Source organism: Eleutherodactylus coqui, chromosome 2 (genome assembly GCF_035609145.1).
Source record: "Eleutherodactylus coqui strain aEleCoq1 chromosome 2, aEleCoq1.hap1, whole genome shotgun sequence".
Lineage (NCBI taxonomy): Eukaryota > Metazoa > Chordata > Amphibia > Anura > Eleutherodactylidae > Eleutherodactylus > Eleutherodactylus coqui.
The window spans coordinates 259940295-259957282 of NC_089838.1; the positions used below are offsets into that span (position 1 = coordinate 259940295).

The window sequence follows — 16988 nt, forward strand, 5'->3', positions numbered from 1 at the left end:
TTTATAGCTCTATAACCCTACAGCCACTGACTGACAGTTTTTTCGCCATGTACTGTAAAATCTCCATATATCAAAAATAGAATCTTAAGGTTCCATTACACGGGATGACTGTCAGACAAATAAGTGCCGACTGCCATCCCACCGACTATCACACCTATGCTCTCACACAGGAGTGATAGTCATGAATGGAGACGGAGGTGTTTGGAGTTCTCTTCCAGCTACCCACCTCCAGTCACTGCAAACAGGCATGGATGAACGCCTGCCTGTTTGCACGGTACGACAGGCGCTTAGTTTTTAGGTGTCTAAAAATCAAGAGACTCCGACAAGTGAGTGATTTGCAGCTCAGTGCCCTATTGGAGTACACAGGATGACTGTCGCCCGAATTTGCCGTTTCCAGTAATTATTTGGGTGATAATCGCCCCATGTAAAGGTATCTTTACTGTATATTTAAATGGGTTGTTCAGGAAAAAAAAAAATTTTTGGAAGCTGGTCAGCATAGTGGAAAACGTTAAAAGGGCATACTGGACTCTTCTGGTGCCTCACTGCTGCTGTTCTGACAATGCCCGGTTTTCCGCTGCACTTTACTTCCTGCTGCACCACTGATGTCCCTACAACGGGACATGCGACTCCTGCAGTCAATCACTAGCGAACTTCGACCGATAACTTGTAGCAGCTGTCACATGTTACACTGCTGGAACATTATCACTACTGCAGTAGGAAGTAGAGAGCAGCGGATGAGCGGGCACTATTGGAACAGAAGCAGCAAGGGATCGCGTGATGAGAACAAGCTTCAAGCCTTTTTTGTTTCTCCACCAATCTCAGCAGCTTTCGAAAAGTTTTTTAAAAAGTTTACCCTTTAAGGTAAATTGAACTGCATTATGAGCATTTCTGATATATAACTACTAACCGAATAGCTCACTTTATGAGTAGGCAAAGCAAAGGAGGAAGCTGAAGACATGCAGTGAAGCTCATAAGTACAGCCACCCTTATCCTTGCTCCATTCACTCAATATAGGATTGTGTAGACACTTGTTAGAAGAAGGGATTTTAGGCGATTGGTATCAATTAGGAAATTGCTAATGATATATTCTGTATTGGCTTAAGTTCCTGTATAGGTGGAACCTAGTGTGAACAGCATCTAAAAGAGGTCTACTCTACAAATAGGCTTGTTTTTTAATGTAGGTCTACATATCTATATATTGGCATTCAAATGAATTGTATATAAAAGATAAAAGTGATGCAAGACAGCAAATTTATTTTGCAATAATGTATTATGCAAAAAAAAATCATAGATAAGCCTTTTCGTTCAGTGGAAAAAGTTAGTACACCCTTGGCTTTTATACCTGGTATTGCCCTCTTTGGCACAAACAAACTCAATAGGCGTTTCTTATAACGGTTTACCAGTCTTTGTCATTAACTGGGAGAATTTTTTCCACTACTTTATGGAAGATTTTTAACGCTGTGTGATGTTTAACTTCCCCCACAGCATCTTCATGCGATTTGGGCTTTGACTTTCGGAAACCTTCATTTCTTTGTATTCAACCATTCCTTAGAGGACTTACTGGGATGTTTTCTCTTCAGCCTTGCTCTTTGCAACGGTCACCCTTTTGTGTATCTCTTCGGTTTTGCCCTTTGGAACGGTCACCCTTTTGTGTATCTCTTTGGTTTTGACTCTTGGTCTGGATTTTGATGCTGCCTTTATATTCCCCTTTGACATTTATTGCTTCTGGCTGATCTTCTGGTTCTTACCAACAACTTCATCTGACAATGCTTTAGTTCTGACATTGTTTGCACAACCCACTACTAAATCGGTGGCTACTCTGAGGACCATGACGGGGGAATCTGTTAGGTCCAAACCTCCTTGCAGTGATCCTTGGTGAAGAAAGTAAGGATACCTTAACCCTTTAACAACCAGCTATTTTTTCAGGTTTTCATTTTTTTGATCCCAGCATTATAAGAGCAATAATTTATTTATTTTTACCATCAACATAGAAGTAAGAGGGCTTGTATTTTGCAGGGGAGGTGCATTTTGTAATGGTAACATATTTTGCACCACATAATGTATTGGAAAGCCGTTAACATTTGTAAGTCGGGTGTGATGGGAAAAAACTCAAATGCGCAATAATGTGATCATTTATTTGATGGTTCGGGCTTTTTCATTTGCGGCAATGACAAATATTTTTATTCTTTTATCATTTTGTTTGCTTTGTGTGAAAAATGGGAAAATTGTGTTTTTTCTCATTTTTCATATTTTTAATTTGTTTTTTTACATTTTTTTTTTAAATTTTCTTTCATTAGGGGATTTGAACCTACAATACTTCAGTATTGCAGTATATTGTATTTTTCACGTTGACATATCAAGCCCTGCTATAGGCAGGACTCAATATGGTTAAGTACATGCCGGGACTGGGAGCTTAACTAGGCCCAAAGCTGCCATGCCAACCACTGGCACGCCATGATCGCATCATGGGGTGAAGGCGATGGTGAGTCAGAGGGGTCCCCCTCCAGTTTATAGTTTAAATGCCGAGGCCAGGATTGACTGTGCTTGTAAGCTCTAGCTCTGACTATGGCGGTTAGTGACAGGTATCAGTTTCAGAAACAGTCAGCTCCTACTGGGTATGCAGTGGACTCAGCTCCCAAGCTTGCTTCATACCTACCCCTTACCTCTGTGACATACATATACATCACAGAAAGCAAAAGGGTTAAACTCTGCACCTCACTTTAGTCAGTGTCAGACAAGTTGCAGCCTCAGGGTTCCACTTTCAAGATATGCTGTCCTAACATGCTTTCTTTAATTTTCATAAAACATGTCCTATAGCTCTATATTTGCCTTTTCTATCCAGAACACGTTATTATAGAAATTTTAGTTTTTGCTTAGGTGTTCACAGGCAAACTTAAAGGATACCGAAGTTTTCAAAGATTTCTCAAAAGCAGCCCAGGTTGCTAATGGCCACTGCTTTGCTGATATTTGTACCTAATTTGAGCTCTATTTATTTAGTTGTCCATGTAGATTTTCCTACATTTCTGCTGCCTTGCAGTTTGCAACCTACTTACAGGTCATAGGTGTCCTAAGCAGTCATTCTGCCAATATCGTACTGGTCAGGACTTCTTTACCAACACTTCCCATGCTGCCTTGCTTAGCTGTGCTCCAATCAGTTGCAAGATAGCATTTGAATGCCCACTCCTCTGTTGCATGTAGTAATTGGCAGATGTCTCCATGTTACTACAGAAGCCAAATGCCTAATGACAGGCAGTGGATTGAAAAGGTGCTGTAAGGGAGGCCCCTGGTGGCAGCCACTTCAACCCTGATTTTCATTGGTAAAACAAAAAAAAATTAATGCTGGTATACTACAAGACTGATATAGGATGCTAGATGAGCTTAAGTTGTATGTTAAAGTTAGTGTCCATTTAAAGGCTTGTCCTAATGTTCTTTCTACACCAAAAAAATGAAAAAACTTCCATAGAAGGGTGGAAAAAATCCTCCTAGTCAATGTCAGAGAAACCCTTCGTGGAGGTTATTTCTGCCAAAGATGACAATGCAGGTATTACTTTTTCTACTAACGGAAATGAGGAATTTAGGCAGCCTGTCCACGGCCACGGCGGAATATCGCTAGCGATATTCCGCCGTGCGGGAGGATGGGGGAGCGTTGTAAGGTCTCCTCGATGAGCCCATCTAACTGATAGGCTCACCGCTGCGAACCGCGGCATACCGCGATTCTAATCACATGAAAAGAATCGCTATGATTCTCTGCTCGTGGATGTCGGGCTACACTTTCATAGCTATCCTATGGAAAGCGTGTCATGTGAGCTCTGCGGGCGATCACTGTGGATCTCGCCATGACATCTCGCCTGTGGACAAGCAGCCTATGATTTAATAATTTACTCCAATATTCAAAGATTGAGTTTCTATTACTAATAAATTATTCAAAAAGATATGGTTCCTGTTAAATTACATCACTGTTATTCTATATGTTTTCATACAGAATAAATACTGACATGCAACATGTTAAAAGAAATAAAAGAAACAAACAACTTTATACGAGTTTGTTTTAATCACACTATTTTTTTAAAGATTGATAAAGAATGTGTATTGCCAGTACAGAGCAATCTACTGTAGATATAATAAAAGCCAACACATAAACATAAGACACAGACACAACCTGGCAGACACAAGAGTATTACTTTAGCAGGCCTCAGCCTCTTTAATTATGAAATAGCAGAATTCCATGGCACATCAGATTGTGACGTGGGAGGGTAAATGCAAAGCACATTGCTGGAAGCGATTTCAGAAAAACAAGTAAATGTATTTCAAGTTCTCCTACAACTTCACCACTAAGGAGAAATCTGTGAATACACAGTCCATGAACCTCACTATATCTAGCATAAGCCATGGTGTACATCGGAGCACCAGGGCACAAGTATGCAATAAAAATTACATAACTATTGCAAATGTCCTTTAATTCTTGCATAAGAGACAGAAGACTCCAGCTGTCTCTGCAAGTGCCAGGAGCACAGAAGTGGAGAAATCGTGTTTGGAAAATAAGAAACTTGTGATATTGGACTGATATAACAATATTAAAGATTGAGGCTGGCTGGAAAGGATGGAAAGAAGTTTAATCTACGTATTTGCTTTAAAATCCCACACAAAACATTCAACACAAGAAGGAAATCACACAACTAACCCGAACAGCATCATGGTGGGCATTGGTGATCAGTAGAGATGAGCGAGCACGCTCGGTAAGGGCAGTTACTCGAGCGAGCCTCGCTCATCTCAGGTAACTGCCTTCTCCTCCGAGCTTGCTCGGGTGGGGGCAGAGAGAGAGATCTCTCTCACTCCCCCCCCCCCCCCCGAGCGTGCTCGCTCATCTCTAGTGGTCAGTAAAACCTTCCAGCACTCTGAAATGTCTTCAGTGTTAGACTACCAAAGTACCAGAAATTTCTCTAATGAACCCAGGCTCTGACTCAAAAATTGGCCTTTAATAGAACTGGGCCCCAGCAGGTAAAGGTAAAGCCCCTGGTGCAAGCACCAAGCCATAACTGATTCCTAGGGTGCCGTTTTCTTGACTGTTTTTGCTGGGTGGTTACCCCGCAGAAGACAATCCAATTTGGAGCCAATCATTTGCTACTGGAGTCTATTTCTTATAGGCTGATTCCCAAGTAACAGATTATACAGTGGGGAAAAAAAGTATTTAGTCAGATACCAATTGTACAAGTTGTCCCACTTAAAAAGATGAGAGGCCTGTAATTGACATCATAGGTAGACCTCAACTATTAGAGACAACATGAGAAAACACATCCAGAAAATCACATTGCCTGATTTTTAACTAATTTATTTGCAAATTATGGTGGAAAATAAGTATTTGGTCAATAACAAAAATTCATCTCAACACTTTGTTACATATCCTTTATTGGCAATGACAGAGGTCAAACGTTTTCTGTACGTCCTCACAAGGTTGGCACACATTGTTGCTGGTATGTTGGCCCATTACTCCATGCAGATCTCCTCAAAAGCAGTGATGTTTTCGGGCTGTCGCTGCGCAACACAGACTTTTAACTCCCTCCAAAGGTTTTCTATAGGGTTGAGATCCGGAGACTGGCTAGGCCACTCCAGGACCTTGAAATGCTTCTTACAAAGCCACTTCTTCGTTGCTCTGGCGGTGTGTTTGGGATCATTGTCATGCTGAAAGACCCAGCCACATTTCATCTTCAGTGCTCTTGCTGATGGAAGGAGGTTTGCACTCAAAATCTCAGGATACATGGCCCTATTCATTCTTTCATGTATACGGATCAGTCGTCCTGGTCCCTTTGCAGAGAAACAGCCCCAAAGCATGATGTTGCCACCCCCATGCTTCACAGTAGGTATGGTGTTCTTTGGATGCAACTCAGCATTCTTTCTCCTCCAAACACGACAAGTTGTGTTTCTGCCAAACAGTCCTACTTTGGTTTCATCTGACCATATGACATTCTCCCAATACTCTTCTGGATCATCCAAATGCTCTCTAGAAAACGTCAGTCGGCCCCAGACATGTACTGGCTTAAGCAGGGGGACACGTCTGGCACTGCAGGATCTGAGTCCCTGGCGGCGTAGTATGTTACTGATGGTAGCCTTTGTTGCGTTGGTCCCAGCTCTCTGCAGGTCATTCACTAGGTTCCCCCGTGTGGTTCTGGCATTTTTGCTCACCGTTCTTGTGATCATTTTGATCGGGGTGAGATCTTGCATGGAGCCCCAGATCGAGGGAGATTATCAGTGGCCTTGTATCTCTTCCATTTTCTAATTATTGTTCCCACAGTTGATTCCTTCACACCAAGCTGCTTGCCTATTGCAGATTCAGTCTTCCCAGTCTGGTGCAGGGCTACAATTTTGTTTCTGGTGTCCTTCGACAGCTCTTTGGTCTTCACCATAGTGGAGTTTGGAGTGTGACTGCTTGAGGTTGTGGACAGGTGCCTTTTATACTGATAACAAGTTCAAACAGGTGCCATTACTACAGGTAATGAGTGGAGGACAGAGGAGCCTCTTAAAGAAGAAGATACAGGTCTGTGAGACCCAGAAATCTTGCTTGATTATACCTTTTTTCCACCATAATTTGCAAATAAATTCGTTAAAAATCAGACAATGGGATTTTCTGGATGTGTTTTCTCATGTTGTCTCTCATAGTTGAGGTCTACCTATGATGTCAATTACAGGCACCTCTCATCTTCTTAAGTGGGAGAACTTGTACAATTGGTATCTGACCAAATACTTTTTTTCCCCACTGTATGTTATATATATTACAGTGCCTTGCAAAAGTATTCACCCCCTTGGTGTTTTTCCTGTTTTGTTGCATTGCAGACAGGAATTAAAATGCAATTTAATTTTATGTAAATGGCCGAGACAACACAGTCCAAATTATTATAGTAGAATTAAAGAAAACCTTGTTAGAAAAAAAGGCTGTATGGTTGTGAGTGCATATATATTGACCCCCCTTACTTTATATAAAACCCCTAAATAAGGTTTGGTCCAACAAATTAACTTCAGAAGTCACAAAATTAGTTGAACACCCCCCCCCCCCGTCCTCCCCGTGTGCAAAGTGTCACATGATCTGTCACATGAAGTCAGTAGAAATACACCTGTTCTTAAAGGACCACTCAGGCGAAAAAATATTTTGACTTTTGCGCTAAAAAAATCGTGCGAGAAAATTGCAAGTGGCAGTGAAGTTTTTGCGAGAAAAAGCAGTGCTAACGCTGAAAAATCATGGGAAAAAAGTTGCGATTTTCTTGTGGCAATATCATGATCCTGGTGTAGAAGGAGCCCTAAGCCATACATACCAGAGAGTGAGGCTTTATGGAAGAGCAGCCATAAAAAATACCATTGCTTAAAAGCAGTTGTCCAAATTATGGAAAACCCAGTCACTGGGTCACCCACGTCTTAAAATAAGAAATCAGCGGTTACTCACCTCTCCCTGCGCTCCCCCTTCTAGATGAGCTAAGCGAATAGAAATACACCCCAAGAGACTTACATCTGAAATTGCTACAAAAGCTGGCTCTACAAAGTATTGGCCTTCAGGGGGTGAATACTTATGTACATTAAAGCTCTTAGTTTTTTTGTCTTAATTATAGTTTGGGTCACAGTAAAAAGTATTTTAAGTAATTGAATTGAAAATGAGAAATTAAAAAAAAAGTGTTTTGCATCTTAAAAGTACAAAACCCACAAAAAAAATCAATTTTACTTCCAGCTGGCAATGCAACAAAATAAGAAAAACACCAAGAAAGGGTGAATACTTTTGCAAGGGATTGTATGTGCAATGACAACAAAGGCTAATAAAATTAGAAGTGGACGTGCTCTTGGTCTGTAAAGGTGGAACATTCTGAGGCACCTAGGTATGAGGTTTGCATACTGATGACTGATTTGGCAAATACTCAAGTCTCTTTCAACAACAGCTTTACGAAGTGTTTGAGTTTGAGAAAGTACTGCTTTATGATCTTTCCAATGATTATGAAGAGGGCTGCACCGCTGGAGGAGGGAAAGGAAGTTAGATTATCTTCAGGCAAGTCTTTTACAGCAGCTCAAAGTAGGTCAGAGGGAAAATGATTACGATTGGGAGGTGGGATCATTGGCAAGAAAGAATTACTGGTCGGTAAGAGCTATGGGCCACTTACATGGGATGATATCATTCGAAATTAGTTCAAACCAACCAATGTAAGCAATAATCATCCTGTGTAAATGCACAAAAATCGTTCACAGGTTTTCATTGCTGACTTTCAGCAATGTATTGGTGACTAGAGCGCTCATGCAGTCATTCAGCCGACTGTAGACCCGTGTAGAAGAGACATAACGAAGAAAGAGGAGGAGACAAATGGATACCATTATAACTGAAACTGGCTCAGTTCATGTGACCAGTATTTCTCAATGCCAGGGCAATGAAAGGGTTAATTGCACCCAGGTTAACCTTTTGTCCACCCTTTGAGCTTATAAAGAGCAGTAGTATGCAAAGGGGAGGGAGAGGAAGCTCTGTAAACCTTATCTCCCACAATTCTGATAAGACCCATGCAGTTGTACCTATGCATATGAAAGGCTTTGTCTAAGAAGGGGAGGTGGAGCTCGACTGTGCTTACTGATTACAGGGGAGAGGGAGCAGAGACACAGCCTGTTCTGCACGTGCCTAGCCTGTGTGCGGAGGACTGGAACAGAGCAAATACATAGGTTGAACAGAGAATACTTGACCAGAGTGCAAAACTACTAGTAGATATATCTAGGGGGAACCAAAAGATAAACCAAGAGCAGGGATTTAGATGTTTATGGGGGTGAGATGTCAGCAGGTGTGTCTGCAAAAATTAATGATTTCAGAAATAGAACCCACTGAGCCACCAATGTGACCTTGGGAATATCACTCTAATGTTCTGGTTTTCTTGATGCCAGTAATGACTATTTGTACTACAATTACACCTCTGCTAAACTTCTCCTTTAACACAGTAAATCAACAACTTTATATTATATATACATATACATACACACACACAGACACACACATATACACATACATACACACATACACACACACACAATTTAGTTCATAATAGTAGCAAAACACAGCCTATACGGAAACCAGCACTTAATACAATGTGACGAGAAATCTCATGAAACGTCAATGTGTAAAGTATATGGCTACAACACATTTACTGACCAGAAATTCCATGGTCCCTTCCTTTACTCTCTCACCTCCATGTTTTTGCAGAAGGTGGCGTTGCTGCCAAACAGGATCTGGCACTGCTCACTGGCACTATAATGCATCCCAGGCAGCTTGTGGGGAAGCCTGACGGCATGATGACTGCGAGGGTCTGTCACTAGCAGACATGAGCTCACTTTGGACCTGTATGAAATTCAAATGACTGTGAGGTTCAGCACAATACAATAAGACCAACATATTGTGTCTAAGGTGGAAAATCCAAGTAAGAAATTAATTCCTCACTTATGAAACAGAGTAAAGATACAACACTCATATTAAAATTTACATAAAATGATATAGATCTGTTTATCTAGTTTGTTTCTTCTTCAGGTAATGCAGAAGAGTGGATCCATTTGTATCTTTACTGCTTGTTACAAGTTACAAACTCCAAAAGTAATTTCTGTAGTTCATTGGGTTTCATGGTTTATAAAAGCAATACGTTTCAGGACTGTGCCAGCTCTCCCTCAGGCAATAACTCAACTTCTTCCATATCCTCCAGCATTTTATGTTCTAGTACTACCGGCAAACTATCTCCGGAGATCAGTGAGGGGTGATGGCAGCATATCAGAGATACATTATGGTTTCAGACTGTTGTGTCCATGACCACAACATTAGAAGATAAGCACATTACCTACTACCTTGAACTGGCCTTTTTAAAGAATGATCTATCGTGGCCCCAGAAATGGGCCAAATTATGACTTCTACCTATGAAAGAGATTATAGACATTTGTTTAATAGACTGAAACGTTATGGGTAGAGATGAGCGAGTATAATCGCTTAGGCACATTGCTCGAGCGAGTAGTGCCTTAGCCGAGTATCTCCCCGCTCATCTCTAAAGATTCGGGGACTGGTGCGGGTGACAGGTGAGTTGCGGTGGGGAGCAGGGGGGAGAGAGAGGGAGAGAGAGATCTCCCCTCTGTTTCTCCCCGCTCTCTCCCGCCGGCCCCGGAATCTTTAGAGACGAGCGGGGAGATACTTGGCTAAGGCACTACTCGCTCGAGTAATGTGCCTTAGCGAGTATACTTAAAAGTACTTCGTACTGAAACTACCTAAGAAGTCTTCGGAATTACTAAGTACCTACCTGGATTTAGAGGAGTCCTATTTGGAACAGGACTCCTCTAATAACTAAGTGCACCTATATAATTTACGTTTATACTCATCCAATCACCAGGAGCGCAGGGTTTTTACTATATCCTATTACATTCAACTTTTAAATGATGGTTGGGGGACACATTCAACTTAAAATTGGGAGGAGAGAGGTTTATAGGCAAGGGCTAGATGGCAACTTTCTGTGCGTCATGCATCTTGCGGTCTAAGATCACAATATAGCTCTACAGCATTGCGCCTAATGAAGTGAATGTGGTCAGGTCATGAGTCGCAAGTTCCCGTGATCTGATAGTCATAAGAAATTCCAACCTGATGAATTTCTTGCGAATGTCAGGTCACAGAAATTAGTGAGTCGTAACTTCACTGATGTAGCAGGGTTACAGTGTAATCTTTGGCAGTGACGTGTGTCATGCCCATAGTTTTCATGTAGCCCTAGCCTAAATGTGGAAAAATTAGAAATTATGAAATTGGAAACATTGGATGATAAAAATTTCAACCTAGTAGTTTGCTATCCGAATTGGCACCATTTGGTGGTTAGAATATATCTGCAATATCAACTGCCAGTACATATGGTCATAACTCAGGGCTGCCATGGTAAGCCACGTGCGGGACCACCGCTCTATTCATTGCATTTATAGCACCTGCATTGTAGATAACTTTAACCAATAATTTAAAATGAAGCTACTGAGCGGGTGAAGACAGCTGCTATAATCACATCATATACTGCAACTGTATACTCACTTTAGGAAGTTCTCCAGTTCCTCACGGCTGCAGGTTGACCATGAGAGATCACTTGGGCTCCGACCTTTAATCCACTCTCCGGACATAATGTGTGAACGCCCAGCACAGGATACGTGGTCGTCGTCATGGCTCATACCCATGCTTCAAAATAAACACAATTATAGTCACAAACTAATATTCATATCTTACAACAGATATTGCTTATTATTACATACCTGTCAGACCAAATGGTTTCTGATCTTAACCCCAAACGTAGAGAATTGATCTAAACACATAACATAGCTCCTAAAGTGGGATTTTTCTAACAATCTAATGAAAGGAGACATTACCGAAGATACAAAAGCTCGACAAGTAGAAATGAGCGAGCATACTCGCTAAGGGCAATTACTCGAGTGAGCATTGCCCTTAGCGAGTACCTGCCCGCTCGGAAGAAAAGATTCGGCTGCCGGCGGCGGGGAAAGAGCGGGGAGGAACGGAGGGGAGAGCTCTCTCTCCCTCTCCCCCCTGCTCACTGCTGCAGCTCACCTCTCACCCGTGCCGGCAACCTTTTCTTCCGAGTGGGGAGATACTCGCTAAGGACAATGCTGGATCGAGTAATTGTCCTTCGCGAGTATGCTCGCTCATCTCTATCGACAAGGCCTCCACCAATCACCTGGACGTGATGGTTTTGATTCCTTCCAATGCACTGTGCCCATGTTAGCCTCTCTTAGGAGAGAAAACTTACTTTAAGGCTGGGTTCACACAGGGCGGATTTGCCACGGAAATTCCGCGCGGAATTTTGCCGCGGCAAATCCGCCTGCGGACGCTAATCTCAGGATTAGCCAGCCATGTGGACGAGATTTCTCGGTTTCAAAAGATGCAGCATGTCTGTTTATTGTTTACTTCTGCCGCGGCCACGCTCTCCTCTATGGGAGCGCCGGCCGCAGCGGAAGAGCGAGCGGCCGGGCCGCTTCAAAGCCACCGCGGGTTTTTCCGCGGCGGTTCTCCCGACAGAAATCTCGTGGTTTCAGCTGCGGCCAAACCGCGGGATTTCCGACGGTAATACGCCTAGTGTGAACCCAGCCTTATAGGGTGCATTCACATGTGGCAGATTTACTGCAGCTTTTCCATAGCTGAACAAAATCTGCAGCCTATAAGCACTGAAATCTGCATCAAGACTGCACCACTTGATGAGAGTTTTGGCGCAGATTTTGGTGCAGATCCGTCGCAGATTTTACCCCTTCAAATGAATTTAAATGGAAAGGGAGAAATCTGCTACATATCTGCACTAAAATACACTGATTGAAAGGGTGTGGATTTTGGTGCAGATTTGCTGCAGAATTTTTCTGCTGCAGAAAATCCGCGGTAAATCTGTAATGTGTGAACACATCCTAGGGGGCAGATCACATGGGTAATATGGGTTGAATGACTGCACTAAAAAATGTGGGAAAAAAAGAACAACGTCAATTTTTATTTTTAGGGTGCTTTCACACAAGTGGAATATTTCTGCAATACACACTACAAAGCACAGCTTAATCTGCTGTGCAGACGTCAGCTCTAAGACCTGCATGTGGATTTTGATGCAGAAATTAAGCAATTTTCAATTGCATATCACAATCCAGATGGAAGCCACAGATTTTAGTGCAGAATTTTCCATGTTTTAAGGTTCGTACTGCGGAGATATTCTGCTCATGTGAAAGCATGCTTCTGAGGTGACAAATAAAGAGGTCATAAAATGTGATCGACATGAGTCGAACCTGTAGGACACCGATCATCAGTGGGTGACCCCAGTCAGAGATTTCACAGTCTTGCATGGATTTGTCATGTTTATTTTGGACACAATCGTTCACTGTATGGCAAACTCCTCCGCTGAGAAAGGAGGTTTGGACGTTGGTCGTTTTCCTTGTTTACTATATTGGGGTGGGTTCCAGAAATCAGACCCACACTTATCATACTTTTATGACCCGTCTAACTCAGAGTTCCCCAACTCCAGTCCTCAGGGACCGCCAACAGGTCATGTTTTCAGGATTTCCTCAGTGTTGCACAGGTGATGTAATTATTGTCAGTGCCTCAGACATTGCCACAGGTGTTCTTACTATAGGATATCCTGAAAACATGACCTGTTGGTGGTCCCTGAGGACTGGAGTTGGGGACCCCTGGTCTAACTGACCTCTTGACTTCATTATCCTCCTCCTCTGTTATACTAGGAAGCTGCCCAATCAATATATGCTGCTTGAACCTGTAGAGCTACTATCACCATAGTCCTATAGCCCCAATGTGTTGTTTTCAGACACAGAGACACCTAAAGCAGCTCCACAACGTGAGAATTGTACTAAACACCTCCACACGTCTCAACCCGATGGCTCCCTATGAATGTGACAAGACGCTAGTAGGGTTTACTAGAATTTCACCTTAGTTCACAAGTTTTTGAGTTTTTGCTTTAAATACTTGCAGTCATGATTCACAATCTGTGTTATGTGTTTACTCAGGTTCCTTTTGTCTAACATTACATTTTGTCTAAAGATCAGAAAACACAGAGTGTGACAAGTATGCAATAATAGGAGACATCTGGAAGTGGGCAAATACTTTTTCACAGCGCTATAAATCCTGACCTCAGTCGCTGACATAACTTTCACAATTCCCAAAATATAATACCAGAACAATTCAGTCTGTGCCCTAGTTTCAACTCTCCTTCTAGGTGCTCAACCTACATGCAGCACAGCTTAATGGTCTACATTCAGACAGCCTCTTCTCACATGTTCACATCAAGAAGCATTTAGACAAATAGAGGTGTCATTGCACTAATGCCAAGCCGTGTCACGTTCCATGTCCAGACGCAAGAAAGTGTTTTGCAAACAGTAAAATCTTATGCATAAAGTTAAAGTGATTGTCCCAAGATTAAAGGCCCATTTACACGTAAAGACAATCTTTCTAAAGGATTGAAAGTTTTAGTGATCATTTTGCATAAAGTGTCAATGGACACCAATGTCCATTAACGCTTTATCACCTTCAGTTGCGTATAAAAGAGCCTCTGGGAGCTGTTTGCAGAGCTTAGTGCCTGACTAAACACATGTTGGGCTCTGCACACAGCTGCATTGTTCTTGTCGCAGGTGCCGGCAGAATAAAATGTAGTCTCCCACTGAGAATATAGCATGCGGTCTGTTGAGAGATACTATATCTCTCTGCGGCTGAATGATGGATTTTAACCTCACCTTAAAATCATCGCTCAGACGAAAAGTTCACAATGGCCGCATTTACACGCAACTATTATCGAACAAATTTTGAACGATAATTGTTGCGTGTAAATGGGCCTTTAAACTTTTCTCCTATCCAGATGATAGAAGATACTACTGGGACCCGCAATCATGAGAACAGGAGTCTCATGTCCTCCCATATAAATTTTGCATTAAAAACTGTAGAATAATTCACATTTTAGCATTTTATTGAATACTGTAAAAAATTCCCACTGTAGTTCACATATGGTATATATTTTTTTCTGAAATCCACGCTGTAGAAAAAACCCCCAAAAAACACAACAACATTGACACGTCAATTCTCAGTGAGGAAACTGACATCAAAATCCGCAGTAGAACCCTGAAGCTCAGTGGAATTAACCCTTTACAATCCATTTTTGGATTCAGGGTTTCCTAGGGGGCTTTCTCTTTCTGCCATTATACAATGGTAGCATCTGCTGGCTAGCGCCAGTACTGCAGTATATGACATGACGGACACGCCCCCAACAAAAGATTGGCCAGTAATTTACAGTAAGAATACCCTGCCGGACGTCCTCCGACATGGGAGCTGTACAGCCTTCAATTAGAATGTCTTTAGACGTCAGACAGTGGATTGGAAAGGGTTAAAGGCTCATATCCACGTTGGAATAAATCAGGCGTACGGTAGATTTGACTGTTTTATTCCTGTCTTACCGAGTCCTTAGGGTGCATTCACATGTGGCATAAAAATTTACCACAGAAAATTCTACACCAAAAGCAAACTCTAAGGCTAGTTTCACATGGGCGTTTGTGAGTTTGTCGCAAGAAAATAGCAGCAAAATCACGTCGCGATTTTTGAATGTCAGTGATACTTTCTTTCGAGAATAATCTCGCCCACAATAAAATCGTGCAATGAACCAGAGCGAGCGCACGATGAACCAAGAAAAGCCATTCAATAAATCAATGAATGGCTGTGATTGGTTCATCGAAGGCTGGCTCTAATTGGCTGAGCCGTGGCAATCTGGAACCAATCACAGCCAGCGATTCCTGGAGGCAGGGAATTTGAACCCCTGACCAGGAAGCGCTAAGAGAAAAAGAAAAAGCAAGTGCAAGGGACCTGCAGAGAAGATGCGGCGGAGTGAAAGAGGCTGTTAAGTGATGTATTTTTTTTTCATGCAGCTAGGGCTTATTTTCAGGGTAGGACTTATATTTGTGTAGTGACGCAAAATCTTGATATCGCTGTGACAAAACGCAGCAATATCGCACTGAACACCGATGAGATATTGCTTTGATTTTCTCACGGCGATATCTCCGTCGCCCGTGTGAAAGAGGACTAAGAATTGCCATAGAACTGCTGTGGATTTGCAAAGGGTGTAATTTGCAGTAATTCTGCGGCAAAATTTGCATATTAGACATGGATTTTGGTGCAGAACTTTCTGTAGTGGATTGTTCTTCCCTGTGTGAAAGCACCCTAAAAACTTTTCCCAGCCTCCAGAACATGGCTACATCAATCATGAATGTGCTACATTTATTGGCACACTTGACATAGAAAGCTACAAAATATATGCATGGTTAACATAAAAAAAGCTATGTGGTTACAGATATTTATAAAAACTACCTAAAATAAACATACAAAACACATTTCCAATTTTCCCTAAAAACTTCCTTCACTAATTCAAGAAGACTTGATCCTATAGAAGATAATATTCAGTCTCGCAGATCCCGACGGGGCAGAAACCATCCGGTGAATGGTCAGCGTACCGCTTTTCCTTTTCAGGAATGCAATCAATAAAAACTCTCATAAAAAGGTGACACCGACTTTTCTGCTTTTACAACATAAGATGTGGATTGCTAATGCAGGCCACTAGCATATTTTCCTGGCGTTGCACAGTAGAATATCCTTGCCCTGCTTTGCAACATTGTAAAATATGGATTTTCTGGCTCAGTTTCCAGTCTCCGACCATCTGGAAAGATGTGGATATTTCACTCAGCAAAGTGGTGGGTGCATGACTCTGACCCCTGTGTTAAGAGCAGCTAACAGATTCCCACAATCCAAGGTTCATTCTCCCAATGCTGGTGGATATTTTTGTCAATCTATTCCAGGAGTATCAGGTTCATCCTGCGAATTTACATAGCCAGAATTGAGCATTTTGGACTATTTGGTTGCACAAGGAATTAGTCATGGTGCCAGGTGCTCTTGTTCTTAAAGTTCCAAGCTCTTGTCCCCTCCAGTTGTTAATCTTACAAGTAAGTAATAGAAAAGTTCACCAGCACCCTGGGAGGAAAGGTTTATTACAAGACTTTGGCAAAATGTGATATATACCGTAATAACAATAAATATATGAGTTTTATTACTCCCAACTGATAAATTCTAATCTCTACCATCCAAACGTCTGCACAGAGTTTTTTCACAGGAGAACTTCCCAAAAGCAAACCCCTGTATAGGCATATCCTTGTGCAATGAATAACTAAATGCAGTAATGCCTTGCTAATTTAATCAGTTGATATATGAAATTCTTCTAAGTGAAGACCGGCACATCTTACTTTGATGTTGTATTTTTTGAGCCTCACTTAGAAAAAGGTCCAGTCTAAATGACAAAACCGCTAATCATCTCAACAGACTGCATATTATATGCCTACTCAATAAGGGGTACTGTGATAAATACTTCCTTGACAAAATCCAGTGAGGCGTACAAAGCAAAACAATAGGCACGTTGAACACTTTATACAGTTCATAGGAGTCAAGA

The 16988-nt window shown here is 41.9% G+C and overlaps 1 protein-coding gene across 2 annotated transcripts in view; it reads right to left on the reverse strand.

Annotated features, from left to right (window-relative positions):
* The window catches only part of ADAMTS17 (ADAM metallopeptidase with thrombospondin type 1 motif 17), a 197411-nt gene that overhangs the window by 100615 nt on the left and 79808 nt on the right, over positions 1-16988 (reverse strand). For both annotated transcript variants that reach the window (XM_066592863.1, XM_066592862.1), the window contains exons 9-10: positions 11051-11191; positions 9196-9346 (exon numbers count right to left, since the gene is read on the reverse strand). In XM_066592863.1, coding sequence (XP_066448960.1) covers positions 9196-9346; positions 11051-11191 — 292 coding nt within the window. The remainder of the gene's footprint in view (positions 1-9195; positions 9347-11050; positions 11192-16988) is intronic.